A 17,953-nucleotide genomic window follows, 5' to 3' on the forward strand; every position below is an offset into this window, starting at 1 on the left:
AAAAGAAAAGACAAAAAAAAAAAAAGAAAAGACAGCTTCTTCAATAAGTGGTGCTGGGACAACTGGATAGTTACATAAAAAGAATGAAGGTTAGAACATTCTCTAACACCATATACAAAAATAAATTCAAAATGGATTAAAGACCTAATTGTAGGACCAGATACTATAAAACTTTCTAGAGGAAAACATAGGTAGAACACTCTTTGACATGAATTGTAGCAACATCTTTTTAGATCTGTCTCTTAGAGTAATGACAATAAAGACAAAAATAAATGGGACATAAACTTAAAAGCTTTTTCATGGCAAATGAACCATAAACAAAATAAAGACAACTCTCAGAATGGGAGAAAATGCTTGGAAACAAAGTGACTGAAAAGGGTTTAATCTCAAAAATATATAAACACCTCATGCAGCTTAATTAAAAAAATATATATATATCAAAAAATGGATGGAAGATCTAAATAGACATTTCTCCAAAGAAGACATACAGATGGCCAAGAGGCATATGAAAAGATGCTCAACATCACTTATTATTAGAGAAATGAAAATCAAAACTACAATGAGGCATCACCTCACACTGGTCCAAATGGTCATTATCAAAAAATCTACAAACAATAAATGCTGAAGAGGATGTGGAGAAAGGGACCCCCCCCACCCCCACTGACTGTTGGTAGAAATGCAAATTGGTATGGAGAACAGTATGGAAGTTCCTTAAAAAATTAAAAACAGAGCTCTCATATGATCCAGCAATCCCACTCCTGGGCATAAACCTGGAAAAAAAAAACAAACAAAAAACATCCCACAACTCAAAAAGACACATGCACCCCAGTGAATACTGTATCACTATTTACAATAGCCAGGACATGGAAGCAACCTAAATGTCTGTCAACAGACAAATGCATAAAGAAGATGTGGTAAATATATACACTGGAATATTACTCAGCCATAAAAAATGAAGCAGTGCCATTTGCAGCAACATGAATGGACCTGAAGACTGTCATACTGAATGAAGTCAGACAGAGAAGGACTAACACCATATGATATTGCCTATGTGTGGAATGGAAAAAAAATAGTACAAATGAACTTACTGACAAGACAGAAATGTGCGCATGTGTGTTCAATCCTTTGAGTTGTATCTGACTCTTTGAAACGCCATAGACCATAGCCCACCAGGCTCCTCTGTCTATGGGATTTTCCTGGTAAGAATACTGGAGTAGGTTGCCATGCCCTCCTCCAGAGGATCTTCCCAACCCAAGAATTGAACCTCTGTCTCCTGCACTGCAAGCGGATTCTTTACTGCCGAGCCATAAGGGAAGCCCACAAAACAGAAATAGAGCCCTAGATATAGAAAATAAACATATTGTTACTGGGGGAAAGGGGAAGAGGATAAATTGAGAAATTGGGATTGACATATACACACTACTATAGGGAACTCTACTCAACACTCTGTAATGACCCATATTTACCCATATTTCCTGGTAAAATAATTTAAAAAAGAGTAGGTTTTAGAAAAGGCAGAGGAACTAGAGATCAAATGGCCAACATCCACTGGATCATGGAAAAAGGAACAGAATTCCAGAAAAACATCTATTTCTGCTTTATTGACTATGCCAAAGCCTTTGACTGTGTAGATCACAATAAACTGGAAAATTCTGAAAGAGACGGGAATACCAGACCACCTGACCTGCCTCTTGAGAAACCTATATGCAGGTCAGGAAGCAACAGTTAGAACCGGAAATGGAACAAGAGACTGGTTCCAAATAGGAAAAGGAGTACGTCAAGGCTGTATACTGTCACCCTGTTTATTTAACTTCTATGCAGAGTACATCATGAGAAATGCTGGGCTGGAAGAAGCACAAGCTGGAATCAAGATTGCCGGGGGGAAATATCAATAACCTCAGATATGCAGATGACACCACCCTTATGGCAGAAAGTGAAGAGGAACTAAAAAGCCTCTTGATGAAAGTGAAAGAGGAGAGTGAAAAAGTTGGCTTAAAGCTCACATTCAGAAAACGAAGATCATGGCATCTGGTCCCATCACTTCATGGGAAATAGATGGGGAAACAGTGGCAGACTTTATGTTTTGGGGCTCCAAAATCACTGCAGATGGTGGCTGCAGCCATGAAATTAAAAGATGCTTACTCCTTGGAAGGAAAGTTATGACCAACCTAGATAGCATATTCAAAAGCAGAGACATTACTTTGCCAACAAAGGTCCGTCTAGGCAAGGCTATGGTTTTTCCAGTGGTCATGTATGGATGTGAGAGTTGGACTGTGAAGAAGGCTGAGCACCGAAGAATTGATGCTATTGAATTGTGGTGTTGGAGAAGACTCTTGAGAGTCCCTTGGACTGCAAGGAGATCCAACCAGTCCATTCTGAAGGAGATCAGCCCTGGGATTTCTTTGGAAGGAATGATGCTAAGGCTGAAACTCCAGTATTTTGGCCACCTCATGCGAAGAGCTGATTCATTGGAAAAGACTCTGATGTTGGGAGGGATTGGGGGCAGGAGGAGAAGGGGACGACAGAGGATGAGATGGCTGGATGGCATCACTGACTCGATGGACGTGAGTCTGAGTGAACTCCGGGAGTTGGTGATGGACAGGGAGGCCTGGCGTGCTGTGATTCATGGGGTCGCGAAGAGTCGGACACGACTGAGTGACTGAACTGAACTGAACTGAGACCTGTGGTGTGTGTGTGAGTGTGCATGTGCATATAGAAAACTGATTCACTTTGCTGTACACCTGAAAATAACACAACATTGAAAATCAACTATACTTCAATCAAAAGATTTTTTAAAATAACAAAAGAAAGACCAAATAGGTAAATATCTCAGAAATCACAATGATATAAAGAGAAATGCATTAAACTAAAACTAAAAAAATTAATTAACTTAAAAGCTTCTGTACAGCGAAGAAGACCATAAACAAAATGAAAAGACAACTTAACCTATGAATGGGGAGAAAATTTTTGCAAATGATGAGTCCAACAAGGGATTAATTCCCAAAATATAAAAAGGTTCAGACAGCTTAATATCCAAAAAAAACAAACGACCCAAGTAAAAAATGGGCAGATGTGAACAGACATTTTTCCAAAGGGAACATGCAGACGGCCAAGAGTCACATGAAATGTTGCTCAATATCACTAATCACCAGGGAAATCAAAACCATAACTAAGTATAACCTCATACCTGTCAGAAATGTTATCATCAAAAAATCGACAAATAACAAATGTTGGTAAGGATGTGGAGGAAAGGGATCTCTTGTACACTGTTGGTGAGAATGTAAATTGGTGCCGTCACTGTAAAAAACAGTATGGAGGTTTCTCAAAAAACTAAAAAGTGGCATACACACACATATACATACAATAGAATACCACACTGGCATATAAAGAATGAATTTTTGCCACTTTAAACAATATGGATGGAATTGACTCAATAAGAGCAGCAAAAAGTAAAAAAAAAAAAAAAAAAGACAAAAAAAGCAAAGATAGCCCAAGGTACCTATGGAATGACTTCAAGCAGAATAACATTCATATTATAAGAGTACCAGAAGGAGAAAAAAGGAGCAGAAAATTTAACTTGAAGAAATAGTGGCTGAAAACTTCCTTAACCTGGGAAAAGAGACAGAATTGCAGATTCTGGAAGCCCAGAGAATTCCCAAAAAGATCCATACAGAGACACATTGTAATTAAAATGTCAAAAGTTAAAGAGAGAATTTTAAAAACAGCAAGAGAAAAACAACTTATTACATACAAAAGAAAGTAAAAGTTTCCTCGCTCACTCCTGTCTGATTCTTTGCAACCCCATGGACTATACATGCCAGAATACTGGAGTAGATAGCCTATCCCTTCTCCATCAGATCTTCCTGAATCAGGAATCGAACTGCGGTCTCCTGCATTGCAGGCGGATTCTTTACCAGTTGAGGTATCAGGGAAGCCAAAAATTTCAGCACATCAGAAATAATATCATTAAATGCACACTGTGTGCTGTTCTTAGTTGCTTAGTCGTGTCCGACTCTTTGTGGCCCCATAGACTGTAGCCCACCAGGCTCCTCTGTCCATGGGGATTCTTCAGGCAAGAACACTGAAGTGGGTTGCTATTCCCTCCTCCAGGGGATCTTCCTAACCCCGGGATCAAACCCAGGTCTCCCGCATTGCAGGCAGATTCTTTACTGTCTGAGCCACCAGGGAAGCCTTTGTTATATAGCAGGAACTCCTACAAGACTATGAGCAGATTCTTCAGCAGAAACTTTGCAGGTCAGAAAGGAGTGGAATGATATATTCAAAGTGCTGAAAGGACAAATATGTCTAACCAAGAATACTCTATACAGCAAAATTATCATTCAGAACTGAAGGAGATGAGAGCTTTTCAGACAAGCAACATCAAAGAAGTTCATCAGTAATAAACCAGCCTTATGAGAAATGTGCAAGGGACTCCTTTAGTTGAAAAGAAAAGGCTCTGAGTGGTAATAAGAAAACACATGAAAGTATAAATCTCAGGGGCAAGATAAATATAATCATTTACCAAACTAGTATTAAAAGGTTAAAAGACAAAAGTAGTAAAAATAACTATACCTAGAATAATCAGTGAAGGGATACAGAAAATAAAAAGATGTGAAATGTGATATCAAAAATATAAAATGTGGTAGAGGAAGTAAAAATATAGCTTTAAAATGCCTTCAAACTTAAGTTGCTATCAACTTAAATTAGACTAATCAGATCAGATCAGATCAGTTGCTCAGTCATGTCCAACTCTTTGAGACCCCATGAATAGCAGCACGCCAGGCCTCCCTGTCCATCACCAACTCCCGGAGTTCACCCAGACTCACGTCCATCGAGTCAGTGATGCCATCCAGCCATCTCATCCTCTGTCGTCCCCTTCTCCTCCTGCCCCCAATCCCTCCCAGCATCAGAGTCTTTTCCAATGAATCAGCTCTTCGCATGAGGTGGCCAAAGTACTGGAGTTTCAGCTTTAGCATCATTCCTTCCAAAGAACACCCAGGGCTGATCTCCTTCAGAATGGACTGGTTGGATCTCCTTGCAGTCCAAGGGACTCTCAAGAGTCTTCTCCAACACCACAATTCAAAAGCATCAATTCTTCGGCGCTCAGCCTTCTTCACAGTCCAACTCTCACATCCATACATGACCACAGGAATGATAGATATATGTATATAAACTATTATATGTTGGTCTCAGGGTAACCTCAAACAAAAACCTATTGTAGATACACAAAATATAATAAAAATAGAATCTAAGTATAATATTATAGAAAGTCATCAAACTGCAAGGGAAGAAAGCAAGAGAAGAGGAACAGAGAAGAACTACAAAACAGCCAGAGAACAAAGAACAAAATGACAGTAAGTACACACCTGTCAATAATTACTTTAAATGTAAAAGACTAAATTCTCCAATGAAAATACTTAGAGTGGCCAAATGCACAAACAAGACCCATCTATATGCTGCCTGTAAGAGACTAACTTCAGATGTAAGGAGCCACAAAGCTGAAAGTGGAGGCATGGAAAAAGCTGTTCCGTGCAAACAGAAACCAAAAGAACACTACAGCAGTTACACCTACATCAGACAAAATAGACGTTAAAACAAAAACTGCAATAAAAGACAAAAAGCGCATTATATAATGATAAAGGAGTCAATTGAACAAGAGGATATAGCATTTGCAAATGTTTATGCACCCAACATAGAAGCACTTAAATATATAAAGCAAACATTAACAGACCTACGGGGAGAAATTTACAGCAATACAATAATAGTAAGGAATTTTAATAACCATATTTACATCAATGGATAGATGATGCAGACATAAAACCAATCATGAAACATGGCTCTTAAATGACACATTAGAATGAATAACCTTTATATATAGATAGATAGATAGATTATACATTCAGAACATTCTATATATATTCTATATATATTCACAACATTCTATGCAAAGTAGCATATTAAATACATTCTTCTCAAGTGTACATGGAACACTCTTCAGGACAGATCACATGTTAAGCCCTAAAACAAGTCACAATAAATTTAAGAAGACTGAAATTATATAAAACATCTTTTCCAACCACAAGTATATAAAACCAGAAATCAGAAGAAGAAAATTGCGAAAATCACAAAATGTGAAGATTAAACTACATCTTAATGAACAACCAATGGGTCAATGAAGAAATCAAGAGAAAAATTTAAAAATACCTTGAGACCAATGAAAATGGATATACAACTTACAAAATCTCTGGGATGCAGCAAAAGTAGTTCTAAAAGGGAAGTTCCTAGTAATATAGGGCTACCTCAAAATAAGAAAAATCTCAAACAAATAGCTTTATATCTAAAGGAATTAGAAAAAGAATGAAAGAGTCCAAAGTTAGTAGAAGGAAGGAAATAACAAAGATCAGAGCTGAAATAAATGAGATAGAGACTAACAAGACAATAGAAAGGATCAATGAAACTAAGAGCAGGTTATTTGAAAAAATAAACAAAACTGACAACTCTTAGCTAGATTTACCAGAAGAAAAGATGGCTCAAAAATAAAATCAGAAATGAAAGAGAAGTTACCTTTGATACCACAGAAATACAAAGAATCATAAGAAACTACTATGATCAATTTTATGCCAAAAAACTGGACAACCTAGAAAAAAATTGATAAATTCCTAGAAACATGCAATTTTTCAAGAGTAAATCATGAAAAGTAGAAAATCTGAACAGACCAATTACTAGTAAGGAGGTTGAATCAGTAATTAAAAATATCCCAGCACATGAAAGTCCAGGACCTGATGGCTTCACTGGTGAATTCTAGCAAACATTTAAAGAAGATTAATATCTATCCTTTTCAAACTCTTTCAGAAAACTGAGGAGGAAGAAACACTTCCAAACTCATCCTATTAGGGCAGCATTACCCTGATACCAAAACTGACAAGGACAACACAAAAAGAGAAAATTACAGGTCAATGTCACTGATGAATACAGATGCAAAAATCTGCAACAAAACATTAGCAAATCAAATTTAAAAATACATTAAAAGGACCCATACACCATGATCAAGTGGAATTTATTCCAGGGATGCAAGAATATTTCAACATCCACAAATCAGTCAATGTGATTCACCAAATTAACAAAATGAAGAATAAAAATATGATCATCTCAACAGATACAGAAAGATTCAGCATCCATTTATAATATCCATCCATAACAAAATTCAGCATTCATTTATAATAATTCTCAACAAAGGGAGTAGAGGAAACATGCCTCAACATAATAAAGGCCATACAAGCCCAGGCTTCCCAGGCGCCTCAGTACTAAAGAATCTCCCTGTCAATGTAGGAGATGTCGGTTCAATTTCTGGGTCAGGAAGATCCCCTGGAGGAGGAAATAGCAACCCACTCCAATATTCTTGCCTGGAAAATCCCACAGACAGAGGAGCCTGGTGGGCTATAGTCCACAGGGTTGTAAGGAGTTGGACATGACTTAGACACTAAACGACAACCAACAACAATGCCAAGCTCACAGCTAACATCATACTCAAAGGTGAAATGCTGAAAGCTTTCCTTCTAAGATCAGTAACAAAGCAAGGATGCCCACTTCCACCACTTTTACTCAGTCGAGTACTGGAAGTCTAAGCCATAGCAATTAAGGAAAATAAACAAGGAAATACACATATCACATCTTCTTTATACATACACACACCTACATACCCACTTACACATACAATGGAATATTACTCAGCCAGATCACGTTAAGCCACAAATCAAGCCTCAATAAATTTAAGAAAACTGAAATTATATCACACATTTCCAACCATAATGGTATAAAACTAGAAATCAATTACAAGAAGAAAATTGGGAAAATCACAATGTAATTTTAATCACAAAGATTAAACTACATTAGAAAGAACAAAATCTTTCCAAGGCAACAAAATGCCTTGAGGACATTATGCTAAGTCAAAGAGTCAGACAGACAAAGACAAATGCTGTATAATCTCACTTATATCTGAAATCTAAAAAACAAAGTAAACAAACAAAATAAGACTCAGAAAGAACAGAATGATGGTTGACAGTGGGAAGGGGATTGGGAGGAGGTAGGTACAAACTTCCGGTTATAAAATAAATAAGTCATGGGAATGTAATGCTGTAGCATGGGGACTATAACCAATAATACTGTAGTGCACAATTGAAAGTTGCCAAGGGAATAACTCTTAAAGGTTCTTATCACAGAAAAAAAATCTGTCACTTTGTATGATGACGGATGGTAACTAAGCTTGTTGTCATGATCATTTTGCAGTGTATACTAACATTGAATCATTACGTTGCACATCTGAAACAAATATAATGTTATACATCAATCATAGCTCAATTCAAAAGAAAGGAAAAGAAACAATCAAGGTACTTCATATTTGCCCTACATAGGGCAATCTACCTTAAGCTTTATTTGTCTCTGATAATTATTTTAACTGTAACCAATATGGCTAATTAGAACACATTTATACTCTATAAATCAAATGTTCTAGTCAGAATAGAAAGAAGCCCATAATTTTAAAAGAATATTATTATTCACCTAACTTCCAAACATGATAATGTAGTCATTCATATTATACAAAAAAGCTTTAAATATGTTCTTAAACTCTAAGAAGCACATCATTTCTTTGTCAAACTAAGGGCAAAACAAAAATAAACCCACTATATTTGTTCTCTAAGTATGAGTGAGAATCCTATATAAATAAATTTCTAGATTTAAATGCCTTGCAAATATAACCCGTTATTATGCTCTAATTTATGGCTGACTTATTCAGCTTTTACCTACAGTTTTAGCCTCAGCTATTGCAAGTTAGGGCTTCCCTGGTGGCTCAGATGGTAAAGAATCTATCCTCAATACTGGAGACCTGAGTTCAATCCCTGGGTCAGGAAGATCCCCTGGAGGAGGAAATGGCAACCCACTCCAGTATTCTTAGCTGGGAAATCCCATGGACAGAGGAGCCTGGAGGGCTACAGTCAGTCCATGGGGTCACAAAGAGTCGGATACAACTGAGCAACTAACACTTTCACTTTCACACATCAAGTTAACTGAGGTATCATGACACCGCTAGCCATGCAACTCTTCGTCATATTAATGAAACTGTTAGAGAAAACGAACTCTTTTAAAAAACCAACAAAGTAGAACGCAAAACAAAAGCACCATATTCTACCAAATCTCTATTAAAAGTTTTAACAGGAATAGCCAAATGACAACATATTTAAACTTACAGATTGGTCAGGTCCATCTCCTCCCAGTACTCTGAAGCCAAACCCTGATTCCTGTTTCCGAAGAAAAACATCCAAATCTTTGGTGTTTGGTGCTAAGAAAAACCAGAAAATAATAAATACAAACAAACGTACACAATATACACTTTATTTTAAAAAGTTTAACATTATAGAAAAACTCAATCATAAATCTTTGTTTTGTGCTTTAACTCAAACTGAATCAAGATTGCTTAGGAATATTTATTCCCATTTCCATACAATCAGTATTATACTGCCATTAATTCTTGATGCTTTCAAATCGATGTTTCATCTTCCGAAATGGGACTATCAAGTCTGGGCCTGGGACTATCAAGATAAACTGTGACTGGTTAAATAAGTATGAAATCAATTATATATATTTCTACTTGTTGTGCATCTTTTCCAAGGTCGTAAAGTCGCTCAGTCATGTCTGACTCTTTGCGACCCTGTGGACTGTAGCCCACCAGGCTCCTCCATCCATGGGATTTTCCTGGCAAGAGTACTGGAGTGGGTTGCCATTTCCTTCTCCAGGGGATCTTCCTAACCCAGGGATCGAGCCCAGGATTCCCACATTGTAGGCAGATACTTTACCCTCTGAACCACCAGGTAAGATGCATAGATCTATTTCTAAAAATAAATACATTTCAAAAGTTAAACCACTTAAATCTACAATTGTGCTTCAGAAAAAAACTACCATTAGTTGGTAAATTAGTATGAAAATGAATTTCTGCCTTATGCACACTCTCTTCTCATCATATGTCCACTGGACTCCTCTAAGGAGTCTACTCTACTCTCTGGTTTCCTCCTCAGATTACATACCCTTCTGATTCATCATCCTTTGTATTCCTGCCAAAAAAAATCTTTTTAAAACACAAGCCCAATAACTTCATCCCTATAGTTAAGACCATTCTGTGGCTCTTTATCATGTATGTCATTGTCTCCAGCTTCCTCAGACTGGCATAATCTGCTCTCCACCAGCTGCTCCTGCCCTCCCCCCTGGTATCCACTGCCGACCACACCCAGCTAAACTGAAACTAATTGCACAATTAAGGCCACCCAGTGCAAATGCTATCCTTCTTTCCCTTTTATCTGTCTCATAAGCAACTACCTCTTTGTCTTACAGCTTAACTTCCTATATGAAGCAGTATATGATACTTCCTACTACCCACAGCAGTAAAACCGACCGTTTTCTACTTTGGATCCCAATTGATCCAGCCTATCCTTCTATTACTGTACCTGTTAGGGACTTATTTGTATATGTACTTGACTACTTCTTTGTCTTTTCCATTTAGGTTTAACCATCTCTTTGGATGCAGCGTCTATGTAACCTATTACCTCTGTATTCCCATTACCTACTATGATGTTGGGTAGACAGAGGCACATTTCAAAACCAGAGTTCAAAACATGGTTTTGAAGAAAACAAATGAATGAATGTTGAGTATAAATGGAAGAAGCCCAGAGCTACATTAAAATGGGAATGAATAACTTCAACATGTTGGCTTTTAGAGACAGAAAAATCAAGTTTTTAAGAAAATTCAAATTAATGTTGTTGCATGCTTTCCTGAAATATTCCACAGCTACTTACGTTTATCTTCATATAAAGTTTTAGATTTCAGGTAGACCTCAGAAGGATCCAGTTTCGGGGATCCTGACCTGATGATGCTGGGTGGAAAAGGCATAGGCTGAGGAACAGGCTCATTTATGGCCTCCAAACTTTCTGAAGTTTCCTTTTTATCTGTTTTCTGAAATAGAAAAGGGCCTTACTTAGTATCTCAAAAAGCCAGATGGTTGATTAGGGCAAAAAACTGTTGTCTGAACCAGTATGTCAACTGATTACAGTTGCGTAAGCAGCAGGGTCAAAGCCACAGCATGTCTGCAGTCTTAGAGGAGTTTACTTTCACAGTCATGTGTATTTGATTAAAACATATTTCACTTAAATTAGAACATGTTTATAATGATATCAATCAAAGGGCCTTAAGTAGTCCTATGTTAAGGAATTTTGCCCTTTTCTCCACCACCAAGACACAAACTGACTCTGAGAAGACATACAAGACAGCTGCTGCTGCTGCTGCTAAGTCACTTCAGTCGTGTCTGACTCTGTGTGACCCCACAGATGGCAGCCCACCAGGCTCCCCCGTCCCTGGGATTCTCCTGGCAAGAACACTGGAGTTGGTTGCCATTTCCTTCTCCGATGCATGAAAGTGAAAAGTGAAAGTGAAGTCGCTCAGTCGTGTCCGACCCTCAGCGACCCCATGGACTGCAGCCCACCAGGCTCCCCCGTCCCTGGGATTCTCCAGGCAAGAACACTGGAGTGGGTTGCCATTTCCTTCTCCAATGCATGAAAGTGAAAAGTGAAAGTGAAGTCGCTCAGTCGTGTCCGACCCTCAGCGACCCCATGGACTGCAGCCTACCAGGCTCCTCCGTCCATGGGATTTTCTAGGCAGGAGTACTGGAGTGGGGTGCCATTGCCTTCTCTGATACAAGACAGCACTTCTAAGCAAAGCAGGAGGAAGACTCAGAGAGTACCTCCATTTAATTCTTGATAACCTTACCTCCCCACTCACTGAATTAATTTCCAGTAAAGATGTTTAAGGAATATTCTTTCTAAGAAAATGAAATACAAAGTGTTAACTCTAATTTAGGTTGTAATGATGACACGGTGAAAACCGGCATGGTCAATTCAAGTAGATCATGAATATGCTCCATGCCTAGGAATCAGATAAGGGGTATACTCATCTGCTCCCATTCAGAATGAACTTGCCCAGAAGAATAGCTCAGCAAAATGGCTTCTTTAATAAAATTTAAAAATGAAATCCAATAAATAGCTTCAGAAAATAAATATCATGGTTTAGAGAACAGCTTGCTACCCTGTATTATGGTTAGGAGAGGGAGATTATAGACATTTGTGATAAAATAGTTAAAGTGACTATGATGTAGGAGCAGCAGCTTGTCAGGGAGGACTCAGGGGACAGTGGCCATAAATTGTTGTGCCAGAAGGGACCCTTCACTGACCAAGACCCAGTCAGATGCCTAGGAGATAAGAGCAGCCTTTTCCTCTTTCTCCCCCTTGTCTAGGATTCTGTCAGAAGCAGTGAGAGGTCATCAGAAACTTCCGTCGATTATAAAGCATCAGGGCCCCCGTGGCTGCACTGGCATCCATTATGAAACACGGGGTAGTATAGAGTTAAAAACAATTACTAGAGGGACCAGAGGAATGAAGAAAAATGCAGCATAATTTTAACTGAACAGGTAAAAAGTATTTCTGTTCACACTGAACCTAAGTGGTACAGTCTATAAAAATGCTGAGTGTTTCTTTCCTTCTGACCCATAAAATGGCAAATTTGCAAAAGATCATTTTCAGTGGGCTATAAAGAATTAATCTGTTTTGTATATGATGATCTTTTGTTTAGCAGCCTATGGTTTATGATTATGGAAGACCATCTTTTAACTATAAGATGATACACTCCAAATCAAGCAAACTAGAGTTAATAGGATTATATACCTAACTGTCTTCATATCCATATAATTGTAAACTTAAATATTTAAGGAGCTACACATGTACCTAGCACAGTTTCTTTCATACCATTATCTGGTATGTCCTTTGTTTAGGTCTTAGTCTTTACACAGGTCCTAAAATAGGCTAGTCAGTTATTCAGAAGAACACCACAAAAAAAACTGTTCCAAGTCTGACAGCCTCTTGGTCTGATAATAAGCAAACTGAGCCGAGAGGCCGCAACTGCTCTAGCCCTAAACGTCAGAAGGTTGGCTAAATGTGGGTAATGACAGTCCCCATGTACTTGTGGGAACCCACTGCATCTTCTCATTGTAGCAAGACATCTGCCCAAATGGCTTGCTATTCCTTACCCCTGCTCCTCTGAAACACAAAGAAAGCCAAAGGACCCATCAGTAGGCACCTCAGTGGGTCCATGTTTTACTGTGTAGAAGATCAGACTACTACAGGTCCCTAACATTTCTTCAACAGAAATACTTAACTAGCAGAGCATACTTCCTCTATAGATGGCTTTTTCTAACTTGCACACTTCCCTGAGTTTCTGTTCCAAAACCAGGGCAATCTGTCTTCTGACTCCACCCGGTCTGTAAACACCCACCCCATGAGCAGCCCTCATGGAGGGAAACGCGGCGTCTCTCTCCGTGTGTTGGAAAGAAGAATTTGAGGACAACTGCATACTCACCAATTTGGCAGTTTTAGTTGGTGAAGGAGGACCTTAAAAAAAATGAGCCACATTTTAAAAACAGAGGAAGAATTCCCAGACTACAAATACTGCTAATGTTTATGATAAAACTAGCTTCGACTTTTAGTAGGCTAGTAAATTATGTCCAACATGTTCTATGTGCCAGGCATTATACACACATTTCATTTTTTATGACAATCCTAAGGCATACATGTTACTGCCATTTTATAGATAAAGTAAAGCAAGACTCAAATAGATTAACATTACTTTCCTGTACTGTGGAATCAACCAGCAACTAGGCAGGAAACTGACATCCAACCTGTTTGACACAGAACCCTAGACACTCATTATCTGTTGGGACTCTGGATGACTCTCCAGCCCCCACAAAGAGATCTGCACTTACTCTGAGCAGATTATCACCCAGAGAAGAAACAAAAACAGTTCAAAGAAATGAGAATCGAAGTTAAATTGTTCATTTGCCTCAAAAATGAAAACTAACAGCCAGTGAGATACATGTGAAGGGCTAAATTTTATTCTTTAAAATACTAGTCATTCATTGGTATGGATTTAAGAAAGCCCGTTAAAATATAACTTTTTGATTAGTCCTTGGAACTGCATTTATGTCTGGGAGCAGTTCAAGTCAGTTGATGACCTTGGAAAATAAAATTATATTTCTCTCACATGAGCACTGTGGGGTTTAATTAACATTTACTGACAGATATTAAAGCTTAAGATAAAAGCTTTACGAGCACAAGCTATCATGACTGCTTTTACAGAACAGATTAACACACCATCCAACATTTTTACTTATTCACAGAGATGCTAGCTCTTTCAAAACATCCTTGGTACATTACAGAGGTCCAGATGAAGTACCACTGCTTGAAAGAGTCCATTTCTATTATTGCCATCAACAGAGAAAATGAAATTAAGAGGATATATTTCATCTGAAGTAGGACAATGCTATGACTCTATCTAATCATTAAAAGTCATAAATCAGATTTTAAAAGGAACACAGAGGGAAAGAAATCCATAATGGACACAAATGAAACCACTAATAACTAAAAAAAAAAAAAAAAAAAAAAAAACCGCTACAAAAGATACTGCTTATGGAAGCAGTCAGAGGGAACTTAAGGAAAATGCACACTAATTACCAGTTAAGTCTTCTGGGAAAGAGATATTCTGACCTGGAAGGAAGGGCAATTCACAGATATAAATGCATGAACAATGACGACTTTTCCTTGTGCTTTTACTCACCTCCTCTTAAGATAAGTAATGGTACATCTGCACCTACTGGAAACTGCTTTAGCACCTCTACCACTTGGAGATGTGTTAAATTCTGCACATTTTGATGGTAAATCTCCTTAATTATATCCCCTTTCTGTAGGCCTTGACACCACTGACTATCCAATATCATTTTCACCTTCTGCCCAGTTGGGCTGTCAGCAATTGCAAACCCAAAGCCTTTAGGGCCCTTGATCAGAGGGATAGTCACTAGTTCTGGCTGGGAGCTGCCTGACGATGCCATAGACGCTCTCTGTTCACTCAGATCTGATGCTCCATTAAAACGATCACTGATCAAGCTGTGTCCCGATTTTCCATTCTGGTCCAGCACCACTGCTCCCGACTTAAAATCCTGAGTGTTCATGCAAGTCTCTCCCTTAGTTAATGACTGTCCATTGATGACAGGAGTAGCAGCAACAATGTCCACAACAGGATCTTCATTGTCATCAGGAAGCGGATACCCACGGCATAGAGTGAGGTTTACATACTGATTGACAGGTACCAATTGAAACATCTGGACAACATCTGCATGGGTGTGACCAAGGACACAGTTGCCATTGATGTCTACAATAACATCACCTGGTAAAACATAAATCACATTAAAAATGTTAAAGCCATCAAATAAATTGATCTTTTATTGGGGGAGATAAAAATAACTGAAATTTAACATCTAAATTTGAATTCTGGAAACCTCTTACTATTCATTAACTACTGAAAAAATGGATTTTGAACACAGACATGTCATTCTCCCTTCGGTGACTCCTCCCTAAAAAGAATATATAAACGTGTGTGTGTGTGTGTGTGTGTGTGTGTGTATGACTCTTTGCGATCCCATGGACTGCCTGTCAGGCTTCTCTGTCCATGGAATTCTCCAGGCAAGAATACTGGAATGGTTGCCATTTCCTACTTCAGGGGTCTTTTCAACCCAGTGACTGAACCCACGTCTCCTGCATTGGCAGGTGGATTCTTTACCACTTGAGCCACCTGGGAAGCCATATAAATCTATGCTTAGTGGCAAACAGTTACGACCTCAAGCGAATCTTAAAAAAAATTCCTATTATCCTTGTTAGTATATCCTTTGAGTGACACCTAAGTGGGCACACAAAGCTGGGTACATTGTAGTAGGTGTTCAGTACATAGACAAGCGGTGCCCAACTCCACTGGCTACTTATGCAAACTGACAAAACAGACATTCTTTAAATACATCTTATTTCATGATTTTTAAGGAGCCATTGATTACAATGTACTTAAAAATTCATTTTAGTTTGAACAATGTAAGGTTAAAGATTAGAATAATAGCTTATGAATGTATTTTCTTTTCACATCTTTCTGGAGAGACTTTCAATTCAGTGTAATTTAGTTATCAAAAGGAGAAATAAGCAACAAAAAAATTCAATACAAGTAAAGAATATATTATTTAAGATGCTGAAAATTCAGCTGAATTAATCCTTATAAAAGCTGGTTTTACTTTCTTGATTTTACATCATTATGACCCACTCTGGTTGTAGGGTCTTTGCCACTCATCAGTTGTGTGTTTTTTAAATGCAGTTTTGATTTTTAAAATTTGTCCTCTGATGTCTCATGCATTTGCTGCTTTTATTTGAATATGATTATTTAAAAGGTTATTGCCAAATAAAGGTGCTTCAATTTGTTCTGATTGCATGTAGGCTTTAAAAAATCAACATGAATGCTATTTAAAAACAAATGTTAGCTTGTGGAAATTCATTTCAAAATTCAAGAAGATAAAGAAATTAAACTAATTAGAAACAAAGCTTTGACTTTTCCTCCCCTAGTCAAAGTTCTCTGAATTTTTATGGAAGTATCCTATTGCTTTACAAATTAATAACACCTTTAGACAAATCTAAATCTATATCATAAAATCCTGACAGCATATACAATAGTTTTGAGATGTGTTTCAGGGACAATATTTAAAAAGTAAAAATTGAGGACTTAGGACAAAACCTTAATTTTAATCTCCAGAGTTTGTTGATTTTATAAATTAATAAATTAGAAAAATAATTTTGTTTATAAATATAACTTTTAATAATTTTAAGTTTTCTAGTTTAAATTTCTATCACCTAATTCGGAAAGTATAATATGAGAGATCCCATATTCTAATTGAAAATAAGTTGATACCAGCCATCAAAAGTAATATGACAATTGAATCATCCAAATGGAGAATGTATTTACACATAGTATGTGAAATAACAGAGGATTAGAAAAGCCTAGCAAATAGTGTAAGAAGCAACCTCAGTGGATTATTAAAATCTTTCTGGAAAAAAAGCATTTAAACCTTTCTCATAATCAGTAACTAGTCTTAAACTTCCTCTAACCTATAGCCATAAACAGTCGCTCACATAAAAATATGTAACAATCACCAAGTAAAGATGTTGAGAAAACTACATAAAAGACAAATTCATACAGCTCTGTAAAAATAACAACCTTATTGTCTATAATTCTTTTTTTCCCATTCTTTTCATTTTTTTTGTATTCTTTTTTTAGCTTTATTGTCTATAATTCTTAACATAGTGGCTTAACTTTACTAATAGCCACTAAGAAAGCAAAAAACAAAGGAAAGGGTCCAACCTGGTGAAAAAATGTGGGATATACCAATTCGTTCAGTATCACTGTAAACATCACAGTGAATCACTTTTCAAAAAAGACTACAGGTAAATGTTAAAGAACTCCAAAAGTACCCTACATAATCAGAGAAAATCAGACAATCAACTAATTTTCTGAGATGGTTAATAAATCCTTAGCTTAGTATAGCCAAAGGGTTATCTCAAACTATACAAACTATTCAAAATATTAATAAATGACCCTCCCTCAAAACTACCATGTACTTAATTTTGAAGATAAACTATTTTAATACAGGAATCTACCTCCTGGTTGTATAATTTCTTTCTCTCTCTCTCCACACACAGACACACATGTAAACACACAAAATACATATATGATATATACTTATATAGCTATTATATATTTGGTATATATGTTATATATACATATATAAAACATTTTCACTATAATTTTTGTTATAGGATCACAACTCTTTAAGTACTTTTCTTTTTTTAAATATTTTTTGCCACGCCATGTGACACGTATGGGATCTTAGTTCCCCAACCAGCGATGCAACTCATGCCCCCTGCAGTGGAAGCAGAGTCTTCAACACTGGACCGCCAGGGAAGACCCCTTTTAAGTATTTCTGAAAAACCTGTT

General features: G+C 37.3%; 1 protein-coding gene across 5 annotated transcripts in view; it reads right to left on the reverse strand.

Moving 5' to 3' along the window:
- Positions 1-17,953, reverse strand: part of MAGI3 (membrane associated guanylate kinase, WW and PDZ domain containing 3) — a 262,326-nt gene that overhangs the window by 34,475 nt on the left and 209,898 nt on the right. For all 5 annotated transcript variants that reach the window (XM_025289418.2, XM_025289417.2, XM_044944528.2 and 2 more), the window contains exons 10-13: positions 14,708-15,313; positions 13,454-13,485; positions 10,846-11,002; positions 9,246-9,337 (exon numbers count right to left, since the gene is read on the reverse strand). In XM_025289418.2, the coding sequence (XP_025145203.2) occupies positions 9,246-9,337; positions 10,846-11,002; positions 13,454-13,485; positions 14,708-15,313 (887 nt within the window). The remainder of the gene's footprint in view (positions 1-9,245; positions 9,338-10,845; positions 11,003-13,453; positions 13,486-14,707; positions 15,314-17,953) is intronic.

This window comes from Bubalus bubalis, chromosome 6, assembly GCF_019923935.1.
Source record: "Bubalus bubalis isolate 160015118507 breed Murrah chromosome 6, NDDB_SH_1, whole genome shotgun sequence".
Taxonomy (NCBI): Eukaryota; Metazoa; Chordata; class Mammalia; order Artiodactyla; family Bovidae; genus Bubalus; species Bubalus bubalis.